The sequence below is a fragment of the Ceratina calcarata genome, unplaced genomic scaffold (genome assembly GCF_001652005.2).
Source record: "Ceratina calcarata isolate Rehan_Ccalc_2016 unplaced genomic scaffold, ASM165200v1 scaffold39.2, whole genome shotgun sequence".
Lineage (NCBI taxonomy): Eukaryota > Metazoa > Arthropoda > Insecta > Hymenoptera > Apidae > Ceratina > Ceratina calcarata.
The window spans coordinates 1174826-1192751 of record NW_017162322.1 but is presented as its reverse complement, the minus strand read 5'-3'; the positions used below and the strand labels follow the sequence as shown (position 1 = coordinate 1192751).

Here is a 17926-nt window from a genome sequence, read left to right as displayed (position 1 = left end):
TTCTGATAATTGGACTGTGACTATATTTTAATATAAACGCATGATTTAAATAGATATTCTTTCCATCTTATAAATATCGAGACAGTCATTAATTAATTCTGTAGATTCAATATTTGTCTAAATGCATAAAAGTCGCAGTGTCAACGACACTCCCTATTGATTCATCACTAATGGTGAGATAATCTAGTACACCTGCAACTTGTTTTATAGTTGATATACCTGTTATTGTTATCCACGACTCAGCCCATGGAATTATGGTAATCCAGCAATCGAATCGGGAGGTGCAGTTACTATCTACACCGTATTAAACGAATTACGGTAACGCGAGGGCATCGTGTCGAATCGAATCGGTCTCCTCGCGCTAACCAGTCGCCTCAGCTTTTACGCCCGTTTTATTGGCACGATTATAGTGCCGTTCTTCGGGCATACGAGCCGCTTGTTACTATCTACCCCGTGGCCTCTCAACGACTTTTACTCGATTCTCCACGCAATCGGGAAACACCGATCGTTTCTTCCTGTTTTATCGCAGCGTGCGAAATAACGAACAGGCTTAGAGATTTTTAACAGAGCCGATTCGAACGAGCTCGAGTCGAGGTCCCCGTAGGGTAGCTTCAATCGCGTTGTATATCTCGTCGTAATCAGGATCGAATCAGGAAATCGGTGGAGGAAATTTATCGAAAGAAGGAACGGCATTAACGGGAACGGGGGGATAGGAAATGGGGGTTGGAACCGAAATTTATAGGCTCTGAAATTATCATGGAAAGCAACGTTAGCGGCGCGTTCGTTGCCGGCGTGCTCTATACGTCTGTGTATCGCGCTAGGACAGGAGAACGCGTTACCAGGCGTATAGAGAGCGAACGGGTCAGAGCTATAGAGGGAAGAGAAAGAGGGACGCAGGGGGATGGAGGAGAGAGCGTGTGCGAGAGAGTGAGAGAGGGAACATCCCTTTCCCGAGCGATGCAGCCGAGCGTTTCACGCATGCATGGAAATCATTAAAATAAAATGGCCGATAACAAATGACTGTTGCAAAGAGGGGAGCCCTCCCGTTTCAGCAGCCATGTTGGTTCACGTGACCGTCATCCGGGCAACCACGGGCACGCCACGCCCCTTTAATGATTTCTACCCCCTGGGCGAATCTACCGGCCACGGTACGTACGTGCGAAATTTCACTGCCGCCGTATGTGTGTGCACGCCTATATCCCCTCGCTGACGCGGGGGTACAGTCATCATCAGTAGTCTAGGCCAAATCAACCCCGGTACATCCTCTTCAAAATCGTAACCGGGTACCATGGCAACCCCGCGCCGTTGCCCTTTTGTCCGGCGATACCATTCGATGACACTTTTGAAAATATTCCTCTGTGAATATATTCCTCTCGGAGCATCGTCATTTAATCATTTGAAAGGTAATCCTATAGACACGTTCGTTAAAAACGAGCCGAAACAGGGGTGGGCGAAGGTGAATGACTTCAAAGCCGGACGTATTCGGATCTCTGAGGGCGTTTTGTCCGGGGGCACGTTGCCGCTGCTCAATAGCATTTCGACTCAGGCCTAGGGAGTAGTCTTGCGTCGGATAGCGAGGTCTGGCAATCTATTTAGCCTCCCGGATATCTACGCGAACGACGACGACGGTCAAACGTGCCGGGAGTGTTTCAGAATCATCGAGTGGCAGACGTTCATGCATCGCTGACTTCCTATAATCGATACCACGGCCCCTCGCGTTCTTCGAACGAACCTTTCCCCCTCCCCTCCCCCCAATGATTCTTCCTGACTGTTTTTGATAAAATGTAACACTTTACGCGCCGGAACGAGGCTCGTTCCTCTCTTCAGGACTCTGACGACCGAGGAAGAAACTCGTTGCGTCACGCCGGTTGCACGCATCGTACGCGGGTGGATATTCGGACATATGGTAGCTTCCTTTATCTCGCTCACCCTTTCAAACCGTTTCACCTGCCCGCAACTCTTGATCGTTTTTTTTCCTTTACGACCGATACCCTTTCGCTTCTTCATCTTTCGATTCGTTTTTTTTCTCCCTTGGACCGCCCATAGGGAAGGCGGAGGTCGGTGACCCGGGAGGCTCGAAACCCATTCCTCCCGTGGTTTACTTCTTCCGAGGCCAACGAACCTATTTCCACCGATTTGTTACGTAGGCGTCTCTCCTTCCTTCCTGAGCGAACGCAAACGCACGCGTCCAGGACTGTTCCTCCGATTCGTACGGTTAAGTGCAGCCTGTCTACGTTCCACGATCCGAAATGCCCGCCGAGGCATTAATTAGCGAGAATTGTGAAGGAGAGGATGAAACTCGAACGGAATCTTCCTTTATGTCATCGCTTCTTAGTTCGTTTTTTTCATTCTCCAGCGAGCTCTAATTTCTTCTCTTCGGAGCTTGGCTATTTTTCTGGGAGACTTAGCCGAGCATAATTTATTCCCGATGCCTGATGAGACCCATTGTTGCGGCGTCGTGGCTGCCTCTCCGGTTTGAAGGGGGTGAAAACGAGCCAAGGGGGTCGCCGCCGTCGTAGGACGAAGGGTTGGAGATGAAAAACGGGATACGAAGGAATTACGTAAGACACCGGAAGGAACGAGTGTACACGCCGGCACCTCCTCCACTCTTCTTCTCCCGGCACGTCCAACGGCTAACGATCGTGTTCCTCCTGGATGCGAGACACCGATTCCCGCCACTTAACGGTCATTTCGTCGGCCCCTTTTTTCTCAGCCGCATCGTCGTAGGAGAAGCAACGACAGACCTCGGGTCATTAGGCAGATCGGGGTAGAAAGGGGTAAAAATTAATGTCTCAGAACGAACATTCGGCCTGTCGACTGGCCACGTAGCTTTCAGCTTTCTCACAGTTCTCTTTACGATTTTTCATCGCGAGCCATTTGTTGCCAGAGAGATTTCGAAACGCTACCACCCATCCCTTACTTCTTACAGCCGTGTTCTTTACTGCCCCTTGACTGTCCCATGAAATTTAGATGTACCGAGAAAAAAGGACGAGCCAGGGGAAATCTAGATTGAATCGGTCGTAACGAGGTTCACTCCGAAAGACGCGCACACTTTATCTGAAGGAGGTCAGTAGGCAGATAACGCGCGCTTATTAGAGTGAAAAACGAGATCTGCCACCTGCTATTGACAGGCAAGAGAATCTCGACTGTTCGAAAGAAACCCAGATTCAAGCTTTTCAAACGATTGCTCGAACTGGTCCATAACTTTTTTATTCCCTGTAGCTACCCTTGTGTATCATCAATTATTCAACTCATTCCTTTCTCAAGTTTATTCGAGTTTAATCATATAAAACGAAGACGATTTAAGTAACATGTTTCAATAGAAAGGAATCTATCATTAGATTTCAGAAAGAAATAAACCAATACAATTGGTGATTTACTACAGACAAATGCAGAATAATCCTACATGAATTCTGACGAGAGCAAGACTTATCCATCCTATGACTGTGCACGATTTAATCTTTTTATAAAACAGTACTGTGCTTAGGTGAATTTGAAGTGGCCGTACAGGTCTTTGTGTGCACGTATTATGTTCGAACCCGGCTTGTGTGCGAAGCGTATATAACTCGAGCAGTGCACACAAGGCTGCGCCCAAAGTTTCTAACGTAAGACGCCGCCGCGCCGTGGCTGTTTCTCGTATGCCGTATGGCGTTCCGCGTTGCCTCCCACACATGCCGTGTAGAAAGTTTACTAGATGGAAATCTATATCTTATTTTACAGCCGCAGCCGGCCGTGCTCAATATTCTTGACCCGCCGGCCCCGGGATATAAATGATCCGCGTAAATCTTCTCCTCTCCCGGTGAAAAACCGTGTAATTCCTCGTAGCGCGTACACGGAAACCTCGACAAAAGAGAAAATTTGACCGAGCAATGAAAGTCTAATTGCTCGCATCGAAGAGCGTTTCAATTATTCTGTCACTTTCGATTATACGTGTTCCAGTCTTAGCCACCTTGGTTAAACGTTTAAAAAGTAACTATGCAGTAATAGTAGATCATTTCCAGAAAGGAACGTATTGGGTTAAGATCAATAGCCTCCGAAGAATTTTTAGCGCAATGGTAATTACGAGGGAAACAGGTTTCTGAATCTCGTCTACGCTATCTTATCGCCGTTGAATGCAGATATACAGTTTCCAGCGATTCTAATTGTTAGACGCGTGCGCGTGCTATTTGCATAATAGATATTCGAGTTATTCCGCCACCTTCGATTAACCCCTCGCTCGTCACGCGTATCATTTAGACACGGTTCCATTTCGAGGAACTTTGCCGCGGTACTTATCTATTATTTTAATCTAACGCTGGACGATGAGCTCGATAGAATAATCGCACGGGTCTCAGAAATAATCGAATTATGCTCGGTAAATTGAAAAAATTCTTGTTTCGAATCTGTGAGGAATTATTAAACCGATAGTTGAACGAGCAGCGAGCGTATCCTTAACCTACAGACCGGTTTTGCGGTTTAAGCGTGATCGTGCGCTCCTCGTTGAAGATCGTACCTGATTTTGTGCAAAAAGAAGTCGGTTTCGTGCCAGCTTAGAAAGTCAATCTAGATTTCGTAGAGACCGTTTACCCACTACATGCGAGTCTAAGTATGCACGTTAGATAGAGAACTGGTATGAAGCGAGCTTCTGTCTGTATCTGCTGCTACGCTCGCTGGTATCAAGCGTGTAGCTTGTCCTGCAGAATTACAGAACACTGGGTGCGATCGAAAAAAAATCATTTCACGTTGCCATCGGCTGGTTTCTGTTTAAGTACATCAGTTAGTATTAATTCAAAATTGACATCACTATCAATATGCAATAATTTAAATATAAACATAAATGCATATGTAAATCATTTTTATAATTCGTAAATGTTTAATTTTCAAGTAATTAATGAAAATTTCATGAAAGAAGAAAAAGAATTGAAAGTTGAAATGAGTGATAAATTTTCTATAGCACAGAAATAAGAAGTCATCTGAAATAAGAAGTAATCTGCAATTAAAGTCCATGTATTATATAATGCATACATGTTCACGCTGTGTTGGCAATCTTTAATGAGTTCTATACTTATACAGCGATGAACCGGCGAGGACAGTACCCGCGTCTCTAAAGGGGTTCGAAAAGTAAGTCAGTAATGCGAAAGGGTTGAAGTTTTCGTCGAAGATTTTAAAGCCGAGGAGGAGTTGCGTCTCTTTAAGAATTTTAAAATCGTTTCACCAGAAATGAATGATAAATTTTCTATAGCACAGAAATAAGAAGTCATGTAATTACATTAATAAAAAATCGTACGTAATCTGCACTTAAAGTCCATGTATTATATAATGCATACATGTTCACGCTGTGTTGGCAATCTTTAATGAGTTCTATACTTATACAGCGATGAACCGGCGAGGACAGTACCCGCGTCTCTAAAGGGGTTCGAAAAGTAAGTCAGTAATGCGAAAGGGTTGAAGTTTTCGTCGAAGATTTTAAAGCCGAGGAGGAGTTGCGTCTCTTTAAGAATTTTAAAATCGTTTCACCCTCTGTAACGACGCGCGAATCTCTTCTCTCGCTGAAATAATAATCGCAACTCCGTTTGAAGCCAACCAAGGGTTTAATTAAGAATCGCATGTTTTTCTCAGTCGCAGTTTTAACGTCGCTTACTAATTGCGAGAATTTTAAGAAATATGTTACTATACAGAAACTTGTATGTATAGACCAAAAATCAAATGACGAAATGTACGTCGGAACTATAAATATAATATAAATCGGTGTCAATCACGTTTAAGGATGTATTGGCTATACAGTCAATCCGAAAAGTTTATGCACTTTAGAAACGCATTTCTTAAAAAGAAATCAGACGTCGGAAGAACATTGCTAANTCGTCAGCGTCAATACTTAATTAGATATTTCCTTCTATATTTTTTAGCACGTAGCTATTTATTATTAGCATTATTCTTCCGACGTCTGATTTCTAAGAATTTGGATGTGCAAGGGTGTGGTTTCAAAAAGGAGATACCGTGGCCGGATCGAACTCGTTAATTTTGCTCTGCAAAAGTTTGCATCGATTTTCCTCGCTTTTTACGATTCTAAGAACACTTATTGCTCGAGTGCATCTCGGATTCTATTCTATATCAGTAAACGCGCGATAAGATAACCGGTAGAAAAAATCCCCTCTCATGGCAACAATCTGAGAACGCGCATGCAGTTTACGCGGTTTTGAAAAACTAATAGCTCCGATGAATATTGCGAAAAGAATATTCGCAGCAAGGTTATTTAAAAACTGCTCGTCCTTTTCCCTGCCGACTTTTTATTAATGATTTTATATCATTTTATACATGCTCTATGTTACTTATGTATTTCATTATTTATTATAATTCTTTCCACGTCGTCAATTTTTCTGTATTTTATACATAAAAGATTTCGACCTCTTCAGTGACCTAATTGCTTTCTTACGAAGCAATTCTGCTGATTTTTATTTAAAGCAGAGAGTATTTTGTATATTATCTAAAAATTCGCGAGGAATGTTTAAAAAGTCGGTCGGGATAGACAGTCGCCCGTTCCTTGCACGAATTTATCAACAAGGTTCCGAGCAAACATCGCGGAAAGCGAGATTACTTATCACGGATCACAAACAAACGGGTACACAGCGACAATGGTGCGTTGAAAGGTGACCTTAAAAAATTGACGTGGCACATTTTCGCTACCGAGCGCCTTTTCCATTCGTGAAACTAATCGCAGGGTCGACCCCGAAATGGGAAAGAAAAAAAAAAAAAAAACGAACACAGGAGTTGCGAACAAAAAATCGGACAATCAGGCCGGCGATTCATCGGTACTTCAGTCACTATTGCAAGGAGCAAAAAGAGAGCAGAGAGGTGGGTAAAAACGAAGAGGAGAAAGAACAGTAGGTCACGGAGAGTGAAGAAAAAAAGCGTAGGCGTATAGACGGACCATCCCTCCGGGCGACCCTATTCAAATTAACCCTCGTGGAAAAAATGCATCGCGGTGGAAGGGTTCGTAGAAAATTAGAATAGACTCGTTCGACGGTGGGCTATGCATACGCGGCATGACTACGTTCATTTTCTGGCAGGCCATACGGTGTATATCTTCAACTTTTAATTATCTTTACCTTTTACCTTTTAACGGTTTAATTGCCTTTCTCTCTACGCGATTTTCGTCGGAGAGAGGGGGGAGGAGGAGAGAACAGAACTTTCCGACCGTTACTTCTTCGCCTCTCTTGCGGGCATATCCTCGATTCACGCCGTTTACGCGATCGTTTCATCGTGTAACTACATACACTCTCATTCATAAGTTTTCGGACTCGAGTCTCGAATTTCGAAAACGCGATATACTGTAAAATTATCCTTCGATGTGAATTCGAAGTATCCAAGTAGACGTGTTGAATGCGACCTTATTTATTAAATAACTTTCGAACATCTATGTTGTCTGTGGTAATAGTGAAAATCGTAATTTACAGTCACGCTTTAAAGCTTGTAAATCATATCAAATTCTTATTATCATAAAGATAAAAATATGATAGCAAGTGATCAATGAAATAGATTTTTCAACTTTCCTTATCTCATATTCTGATTACATCGACTTAAATAAAATCGTCACATTGAGTGAGTGAGATTAATATAATGTTTAGAATTCTTGGAGATTAGTCATAGAAATGATTTATAATTTATTTATTTACTTAAGACTAGTTATCCCTGTTTCTTTGATAAAAATTATTGGTAAAATGTCGAACATAGCAATAAATTCTAGTATTAAAAACTGAGCCAGATCTTTACGATGCCTCCTTGGATTCGATAAAGACTTATGAATAAGGGTGTACCAAAACGAACGTACATACGTAGAAAGATAGTTGCAAGTTTAACACGTGCGCGTTCCCGTTTTTCTAATTCCGAGTTTAGCTAATCGTTGCGGATCGATCCGGTTAAACACAGTGTGTTAAGGGCTGCAATCTAGCTCTCGCCGAAGGTATCGTTAGCATCGTATAGTGGCGAGGCGCGATCGAGAGTGAATCGGCAACGGCTCTCGACCTTTTCGATTCGGGACCTTTGCGGCGCCCACGTTATACGAGTAATTTTGCGGGGCGGCAAACTAATATTAGGATTAATATCGGCCGTTAAAATATTTATGGTACCGACACGGCCGAGTTGATTAGCTCGTATTACGCAAATTAATTACGTAAGCTGCCGAAAGGTACGTATCGCGCTCATATCCGCGGACACCCGACCTTCCCGAATATGCAAAATAACCAACCGGTTGTAATAATTGTCAGACAGGCCTGTAATAATCGAAGCGCCGAAGGTGTTACATCGCGAACATCAGATTTCGAGTAAATTCAATTTAAAATTCATCTGCCTCCATTTAATCACGTGTAACATGGTCATTTAACGCGCTCCATATTTCTGTAGACCAGAAACAATCTGATACCTAAATTAAAAATTGACACGTGGACGCTTTCAGCCCGTGAAAATCGTCGCTGAAACGTGAAAATTATTTTTCCACAGAGGCAAACCGGGAGAAATTGTTCTTCAAACGATTCCACGTTTCTTATTTTTGTTTTGCCCACACCGGCGACGTTTTTCCAGACGGGAAAAGGTAAAGCGTAGTCGCTACCGTTTAATCTTTCATTCCGCATCATTTGTGATAAAGGGTTGGCGCCGTTCTTTCCGCTTTGATTTTTCTCAAGACGTCTGGCGAGACGTTCCGTCGCATAAATTCTTAACTGGGTGAAATTAGCGAATTAAAAGTGGGAGAAGGAAGGGAGAAAGGTCGCGGGACGGCAGGGAGCTGGGTAGGAGGTCATAGAGCCGTTGCCAAAGAGAGCCAGAAATGACGAGGAGAAAAAAAATAAGAATCGTGACTCTGAATTTTCCTGCCATTTTTTCTGTTCCCTCGCCCCAAGCTTCTTCACCGTCAGCTCGTAAATACGGATACGCGGACTCGTTCCGGAAGCGTGCCGATGGCCGAAGACGCCACCTCGCCCTGCCGGAGCCTCACGGCGGAGTTAATTTTTATTCATGCACCGACGATACGGCAATTTTTCGCGGTCTTAACTGGGCTTTAAAATTGTCCGGTCAATTTCGTCGAGAGTACGTGCTCCTTTTTTCAAACGGCGACGAAAGGGGTCCGACCATTTGTATCGCCTTCCCCCATAACATTCCTCTCTTAACGAGGACACCGTTATTGCTCTATCGAATTTTAATGCCCGGCCGGCTCGTACCTCGACCAACCCTTTTTACACCCCTCTTCGTTTTATAGCTCCGCGAGCGTGGTGATCGAGTTTGGCCGAAGAAAAAAGGAGTGACCCTCGCGTCGCCAAACCGGAAACCGGTCGACGGTGACCCGTGAGCTAAACGCGACCGCTCGCACCGTTCGGGAAAACCGATTAATTCCGCGGGTGTGGGGGCGACCGATCATTAGATTTCGGGCCATGAAAATTGAGTTTTCCTCGTTGCCGAGGGGATAATCTTTGGTAGCCTCTGGCCCGGTGCATACGAACTCTGTCCTCCATCCGGCAACGCGCTTGCAAATGCGTACGGCTATTTATTAGGCTATCGCCGATGTACATCCGCCCGTACGTGTGTACGTGCGTGTATCACACGCGGCGGCCAGCGTGCGGTGTCGAAGGGTGGTAGGACCGGCGGTGGTAGTGCGCGTGCGACGGTGGCTGCGCGTAACTTCGGTTCCATTATTGAGCGATCGGGCGATCGAAAAATTCCCGCGCTTTTTCGCGCGCTACGCGGCTAGTGGGGTCCGACGCGCTCCGATTGGCCGCTCGAGCCGAGTCACCCTCGTGAGCGCAACGAGCCGAGGGGTGGGGACCGCCACCCCGATGGACTCTATACACCCTCGCCAGGTATTTGTCTAGGCTCCAGCTATTGACCAGCTATCGATATCGTGAACACTCGCCGATATTATATTCGCTATCCTTCGTTTCTGCTGGCATTGCCAACATTTTCTCTCCTCTTCCCCTATCGTTCATCCCCTGCCCACGCGCCCCGTTCTCCCACTACCGTCGCCCCCCGACCGTGTTTCTCGTTTTGCCCGGCACCTCGAATTCTGTCGAATTTCGGTTAATGAATTATATGCATATACGTTGCAAATTTTATAGCCGTCGCGAATATATATTCGGGGGGAAATTGTTAATGCGCACGGCGTAGCCCAATGCGAGCGAGAGACGCGAAATCCCCGCCACGTGAAATCCGACGGTGCGGCAGTAAATTCCCGCCGGTTTTTTGACTTTGACCGGCCAATCGCCTCGCGGCATCGAGATCTCGTACCGAAACGAGAAATCAATATGCTACACGAATGCTGTATGTGCATCGAGTTTGCGAAAACAACTAAAGACCACTGAACCGAAAGGATCTTCGGGCCGATCTCTCCTTTTCGACGAGAAATCTGTCACTGGCAAAGAGCTGAGACTGTCACTGGCAAAGAGCTGAGAATTCGATCTCTTTTTTTTTTATTCAAGTCAATTAAAACGGTTCATCGACGAAGAGCGAAGGATACGCGGAAAGAGTGCATTGCACGTACGTAGAGGAACGTTTAGGTCTGAAGTAGCAGCCACAAGCAACGTACTAACGTAGAGTTGGGCAAACGGGAAGGGTGATTATTAATGTAAGGGGTTGCTGCGAGCAGTTGTTACTCGCTCGTTGGTAGTCGAAAAGGACGGGAGGGTCGTAACGAGAGCGTCCGAAATCAATGTCTGCCCTTTTTTCCTCGTTAGACGCGGTTAAACGGGTAAACGCCTCTAATCTTTTTTTTCCCAATCTCGACGCTCGCGGAAATTGGTTTTTCCAAGCAGCAATCGTTTCAAAGGAATGTTTTGTTAAAGAATCGGGCTGTTATCCTCTCGCGAGCAACCATCCGGAGACTTGCTCCGTTCGTGAACGGTTTCGATTAAATAGCTCGCATACCGACGAGGTTTTCTTCTTCTTGCTTTTTCTCTATTTTTTTTCTCCTCATTCAAATCTTGAACGAGGTGCAGGCGTACGAGAGAGACCTTCCCCGAGGGGGGTCCGTCCGGTCCAGTCATACGCTGACCGTTCTCCGAGGCTAATACCTTCCGATTGACTACGCTCATCCCTTAATGAAATTCTTTCTACCCGGGCGCGACCCATTGGCTGGCTTTGCCGTGCCGTCGAATTTTCTCATTATTACCGGGTCCCTCGTCTGTTCCACCGTCTTCGCCGTTTCGTTCCGTCACTGCTATTCTTAGTAGGTGCTCGATAAATTCGATCCTTCGATCCCGCGCGAATTCAACTCGGCTACAATACATACGTACACCCGTCCCTAAGTCTTACCACACGGTTAGATTCTTCATCTACCAAAAGAACTTGACTAACAACAATCATACTATTTTATTCATGGCACATAATCAATTATTAAATGTAATACATCTAATCATAATTATGTAATTATGCAATTATAATTCATCATTTAATCATAATCATATAATAATTCATATAACGGATTATGCAGCCATGGTCATGTGGTGAATCATTAACTTCATCAAAATAATTTATCGAGTGAAGGAAACGTGATACACAGGTACGATTGTAACTTGAGCATTTAATCCAATTTAGTTCTTTTCTACACTCATACCGATAAAAATATTTGACATAGTTTCAGAGATATAATCTTGATAAATCGGAACGAAAAATCGTTTGTCACAATCTGAACGATTGTTGACGATTTTGCGAAAAATTCTGACGCGAGAGATTTTGTTCAAAATACGAGGAGTCGAAATTTATTTTTCCAATGGCTCATTCAGCAATGCGTTTTGCAACGTGCCTCAAGATTTATGAACGGGGGTGTATACCGTGTGTACGCATATTAAGTAGTAACCGAGCGACAACGTGCTCGGTCAACGGTGTCTTGGTCGTTGCGGCAACCAGCGCAGTTTCTCCGGTGCACGCGGGACTAGGTGGCTAGCAGGCGCGCATTGCATTGAGCAATTCTCGCAGCGGCGCGCATTAAAATTAGCCACAATCGGAACGCACGATCGCTTGTGCAGATTATAATAGTATATTAATTTATTGATTATCGACTGGCCGCGATGCAATGCGGTATTCATAGAATTTACTATCAGCCCCGGGAATACTGAATGCATGCATTAAGCTCGTTCGGTTTCAACTCGGCTCGCCCGAGCTGATCGTTCAGTTTTTACGATGACAAAAATGTTCCTCGTGACATTCGTCCGCATCAAAGTTATGGATCGTGACAGATTCAAATGAGTGAACGTTAGGTGCTTAATACGCGTCAATAACGACTGGTATCTGCATAATTATCCTACAAAGTCTACAAAGTGGCAGCCTATTTGTTCCACGCATTTTTCGCATTTTCATAAGCCGTTCGCACCTATACTTTACCTCTTGGATCGCGGAATTCATTATCGGTGATTTCGATAAGGCGAGACGTTCAGGACTGGTTGGACAGATAGACAGACAGGCGGACGGACGGATAGAGACGGAGAGATAGAAACGGTACTCACCCGTATGCAGGCGGGTATGCTGCTGTACATGGCTGAGCTGCTTGAACCTGCGGTCGCAGTAGCTGCATTTGTACGGTTTCTCGCCGGTGTGGACCCTGATGTGCTGCACGAGCTGGTGGTTGCTGGAGAATGACTTGAGGCATTGCTGGCACTGGTGCGGCTTTACCTCGTTGCCGGCGATCATGCCGCCGGGCCCGACACCGATTGGACCCAGGCCCGCGAGACCGCCGGCCACGCCGCCCCCGGCTCTGCCCGTCAGCGCGCCCGCCGCGCCGAGCTCCCTTGCGTGCATCTGCATCGCGCTCTTGTGCATGAAGATCTGCGAGAAGAACTGCCATAGTTAGTCGGTTAGCTGCACTTTTGTTCGCAACACGGAGGGGTTGGCCGAATGTCGACGGGAGTCCCGCGACCGCCACACGGGCTCCCGCCCGATCGCCAAACGACCCTCCTGGAATTTCGCTTCGCTAGCCGAGCCTGACATTGTTCACGCCGAGTTCCTTCGTTTTCATATTCATCTTTACCAATCTGTCTGATAATTTTTTCTTAAGAAAGTCTTGTTTCTTAATGAAGTATTTCTATATTTGAAACTATCGCCGTGATGAAGTAGTATTAAACTTTATGTGTTCTATTCAATACATGTTAACTATTGAATGATTTATAGACTTCGTTCAAATTTCTCTTATTAATTTTAGTATAATAGAAAGTGTCGAGGTAAACGTATTTCGAATGCAAAACGAACGCGGAACGTGTATCAAACGAATCTATAAATAGCGAGTTACTTAAAACTTAAAACATTAGTTCCTGTTGACTCAGTCTGTACGTTTAATCTTAAAGAGGACAAGTTTTTAGATAAGGCGTGCAATAAGAATTGTTCAAACTACGAAGCCATTCCGTTTTTATCACGCTTCCTTTTTCAATTCTTTGCAATCGATGTTTCCTTTCACCGAATAGAATCGTCAAACAGAATATTTAGCACAGATTTCGTACTTACAAACCGTGTCGTACAAGTTGCTGAAACTCCACGAACTACTTATGATCTGAAGATACAGTTTAGCTCTGTTATAAACTTGGGTGAACGTGTCAGGCTCGCCTATGTGTTCGTAGACAGCTCAATGATCCACGTGATTTTTATTTACCACCGTAGGCATATAATTATATGGCAAGGAAAAGTCTGGTATTCAATTCATGCTATCATATGAAAATCAGGTTCGTCATTTATATTTATGTCTAATTCATACAATATTTATATAAATAATATTCTCCCATGCAATTTTTCATAATTTGCTACATTTTTAGTTCTTCATATTTCTTTAGGAAAAATTTTCTACGTACTCTTCCTAATAAAAATCTCATAATTAATCTCTAATAAAAAATAATAAATCTCAAATAAATAAGTCTTATATATTTCCCTTATATATATTGTTATACATATAATTAATGATTATATTATACATTTAAAGATTAAAAATGTTTTTGGATAAAAATCTGCGGTTTATAAACGACTTAACTTTTACATTGCGTAGAAGTGTTCGACGCAACGTTCTCCAGCTCGACGAATTTAATAGGAACCGATAGTAACAGCTGGCCACGGAACGGAACGGGTCAATGTCCGTCGCCGTAGTTTTCGAAAGTGCTCGCGTCCGATCGATGCTTTTCGATTCAAGCGTTCGCGGTCGCACTTGCACCTACGACGATCGTTGCGAAGCTTACGAAGCGCAAATTGCGCGACCGTGCAGGGTTCACCGCGTTCCTTGTCGACGTGATCAGGAGGCACGTGGGACTGGTGTTCGACGAAGTAAGGGCCTGGATCGACGATGAACGCTTGCTCGATTTCGGGTTTTCGTACGGGGAACAGGTGTTGCTCCTCCATCGGCCGGTGTGGGTGTAGGTAAACGAACCAACGAAAGGGTTAACGTCGAAAGCCAGGCGTACAGTTCGCGGCAAAAGTTGGCTATTCTCGAGAAGTTCGAAGGGATCGAAGAGAAACGGAAGAAGGGGGCCACTGTTCATCGCTGCGGAAGGGTGCGAGGCGAACTCCGAAGGATTTTATTAAAATATGTTAAAACTGTAATTAAAATCGAAAAATCTCGCGAGAAGTTTTAAGAATCTTAGGACCAGGATGGGAACACGAGCGAGTGGGCCGGGGGGGGGGGGGAAGAGCTGGTGGCTCGCCGGAAAGAGATGAAGAAAAAGCCGGGGAGAGAATTGAAATTGTCACTGGGGCGAGGGTTCTCAAGTTTCTACGACTTTCAACCCTTTCTTTCTCTGGAAAGACGCGTCGCGCCGCGCCGCGTCGTCGGATATTTGACGGCCGACCTTCGACACTGGCCATCCCTGATTCTTAATCCCCGTGAGAGAGGGAGAGGCTGCGACTCGATGCGATTTTATTCCTCGTTTTTTCTCCACCCGGACGCTCTTCTATCGCCTGGAGACAAATCAATTCGAGTCGTGTCCCTCAACGAAAATTTCTCGTGTATCGAGTAACCGTGACAATTCTCGATGGTTACTTTCCAATTAATCAATTGTCAGTTTTCGAGGCAATCGTCCAAGAAGAACCTGAATGTGGGGAATGTTTTTCTGATGATCAACCGTGGCCAAGGGCCGTCAAGAGGGTGAGAAAGCGAAGTCGAGTTGTGAATTTTTAACGACCGTCTCAAGTGGACCGTCGACGTTTTTTGAGAAAGCTTCAACCCGCTTCCGATTGGAAAAAGCTTGCATAATACATTCTTCATCGCACATTTATTCTAAAAGACTTTAACCTGGTTTAATTAAATGTTACATAAAATCAATTATGTAAAGTATAATTGGATGATCTCTTGATGAAAGTCGAAATAGATAGAATCTTACGCATAGAGAGTTCACTCTGTCAAAATGTGTCCTAATACTAATCGATTAATTAATTCGTTCATCGTCAATTATTTTTTAACGATTGGAGTTAGAAGGAAATTGCATAGGACCTTTCTTGTATCTGGCAACTAGAACTTTTGTTTGAAACATTTTTCGCTATCGTCGACAGTTAATGAGTAATTAAAACTGAAAAATAGTTTTTTGTGAAATACTCATTAACTATTAACGATAGTAGAAAATGTATGATACAAGAATTGTAGTTTTTGACGATACTTAAAACTTTTCTTTGAAATATTTATCACTAGCTGCAACAGGTAGGCAGCAGTTGTTTGCATAAAACAAAAATTTCGCAAAATCTGAAGGGACAATCCTTGGAAAAGTATTGGAAAAATAAAAAAAAAATTTCTCTGAATTTCGAAAACTGCTTCAAATAGTACTGTAATTATCTACAAGAAAGGTCGTATATGCACAACTTTCTTCTCAGGACTAATTAAATAATTAATTTAATTATTTCGTTCATCGTCAAATACTTAACGACTGGAGTTAAAAAGAAATTGCATAGATCGTGGTTTGACCTTTCAAATTAGAGCCCGCGCATAACTAACGACATAGCGAATCTGATGGTCATGCCGATACCGTGAGTGACCCTGCTGTTCTTTCTTAGACTGTCGCATTGTCTTGTTACATCTCAGTCTATCTCATGTATAATGTTTCCACGAATGCTAATTAACCACGGCAGATTCGACGGTTTTTTCGTCGGGCTCGTCGCGAGGAGCATACGTTCATTAATCAAATTTTTATCTCCCGGCGTGGAGACGGAAAATTGCGTACCGTCGCCGGGCCGCGGCGTCGGTTTGAATCATTTTTTCTGATTTATCGTCGTCGCCAAGCGGAAAAAACCGAGACCGGGGAGGCAGCAGAAATGAAAAGAAGAGGGAAGAAAACGGAAAGAGTTGCTTGCTTCGCGAGCCGCTGGCTTAATGTCCTTAATAATGGAAAAATATATCAACCGACACACCGCCGGACCATTTCCTAAAAGACGACCCTCCGCCCCCGAGTCCACCCTCCGCACCCTCGTCGCTGGGTCTTATAACTTCCCTGAATGATTTCTTTATTTCGCGGAACGAGAGTCTACAGTGTTCGATTGGGAACACGTTGTTTCGTCGAAGAGGTGAGGGAGTAGTTGGCACGTTTTTCGAAGGGGGATCCGAGGAGAGGACGCGACGCAACCCTTTGTCTCTCCCTAGGCGCAGTAAATTACGACGGAATAACATTGGTCACTGGAAGTAGGCTACTTTATACACTCGGAACACAAAGCAAAGGTCTCACCTGCTGACCATATGCCTTTTCTCCGTGGCTCACGTACATACACGCGAGTACACACGGTAACGTGTTCCGTCCACCCACGCGGCCTGGCCATCCACCACCTCGCATGTGCTATTAACTCCCAGGTATGTGTGCCTTCCCGTGCATGCGCTCTGTCTCTTTCTCTCTCTCTCAACACGCGTGTACAAGTGTGTGTGTGTGTGTGTGTATGCGCCGTATGCGCTTGTCTACGCGGAGACAACGTCCAATCTAACCTACCTAGCGTTGCCTGACTCATTCTCCTGGCTGCCCACCTATCTGTCTAAGCTGCGGCCGCGGATAGTGCCGCGATATAAAGGAAAAGGTGGACCTTCTCTCCGCCTCTTTCTCGCTCTAATCGCCCCGGCTCCAATTCGTCCAAATCGCGGGACTATGATCCGCCGCTACCTAATCTCGCTTCCGGTTGCAAAACGGCGAACCTGCCGATCGCAGGACCCTCGTCCTCCCCGAAGGATCCCACGATCCCGAAGAGCTCTGATTACAGGGATTCGCGAAAACGATTCCTCGAGTCTTTCAGACGCGCCTGATGAAAACGTCCAAGCCTCGGTCCCTGGGCGTGGGTCTCAAAATTAAAGCTGAATATTCGTTATTAGAGGTCTTTTCCTATTTTTTTTTTTTTTTTCTGCGCGAGGTTTCTATTAGGCGATTGTGAAAGGTGCGAGAGGCCTTGAGGAAATTCTACGTTTGCCTCTGCGTGGTCGGACAGAAAAGAGCATTCTCTTTTTCTTTTCTTCTCCAAAGACCGTACTAATTTCTATCGCGGGGATCGTCGAATGGAATCGAGAGGTCGAGACAGGACACTGAAAGGTGTCGGCAAATTATTTTCTCGATCGCGAACCTCCTGGAGTAGACGCTGCCTCGTGACGAGAGGGAAGAGGACGGACGAGAAAGTACCTCGTCAACGGCAACTTCGCTTTGTCATACTCGCCTCGCGACGTTGCAATAATCAGGAGGATCTAATCTTTGATTGGTACTCGCACGCGAATCACCAGCGACCAATTAGAGATTCAGGATTTACTGAAGAAATGACCGTACCGTGATGTCTATGCTCGGAGAAACCCGTTTAGACTTGTATCATTAAACGTGTTAACCAGAGGCTGTCAGAATTGTGCATAGGATATTTACACCGGTTACGCTTCACCTTTTACAATTTTTAAGCCATCCAATATTAAAGGAACTGCCGTTATTTACTATTATCAATTAATATAATAAATTGTATTGCAGCGATGTATCTTCAAATCATGCAGAAA

General features: G+C 44.7%; 1 protein-coding gene across 1 annotated transcript in view; it reads right to left on the bottom strand.

Moving 5' to 3' along the window:
- The window catches only part of dati (zinc finger protein datilografo), a gene marked incomplete at its 5' end in the record, with an annotated part of 63933 nt that overhangs the window by 19669 nt on the left and 26338 nt on the right, over positions 1-17926 (bottom strand). The window contains one exon of the mRNA XM_026814438.1: positions 12465-12795. Within this exon, the coding sequence (XP_026670239.1) occupies positions 12465-12795 (331 nt within the window). The remainder of the gene's footprint in view (positions 1-12464; positions 12796-17926) is intronic.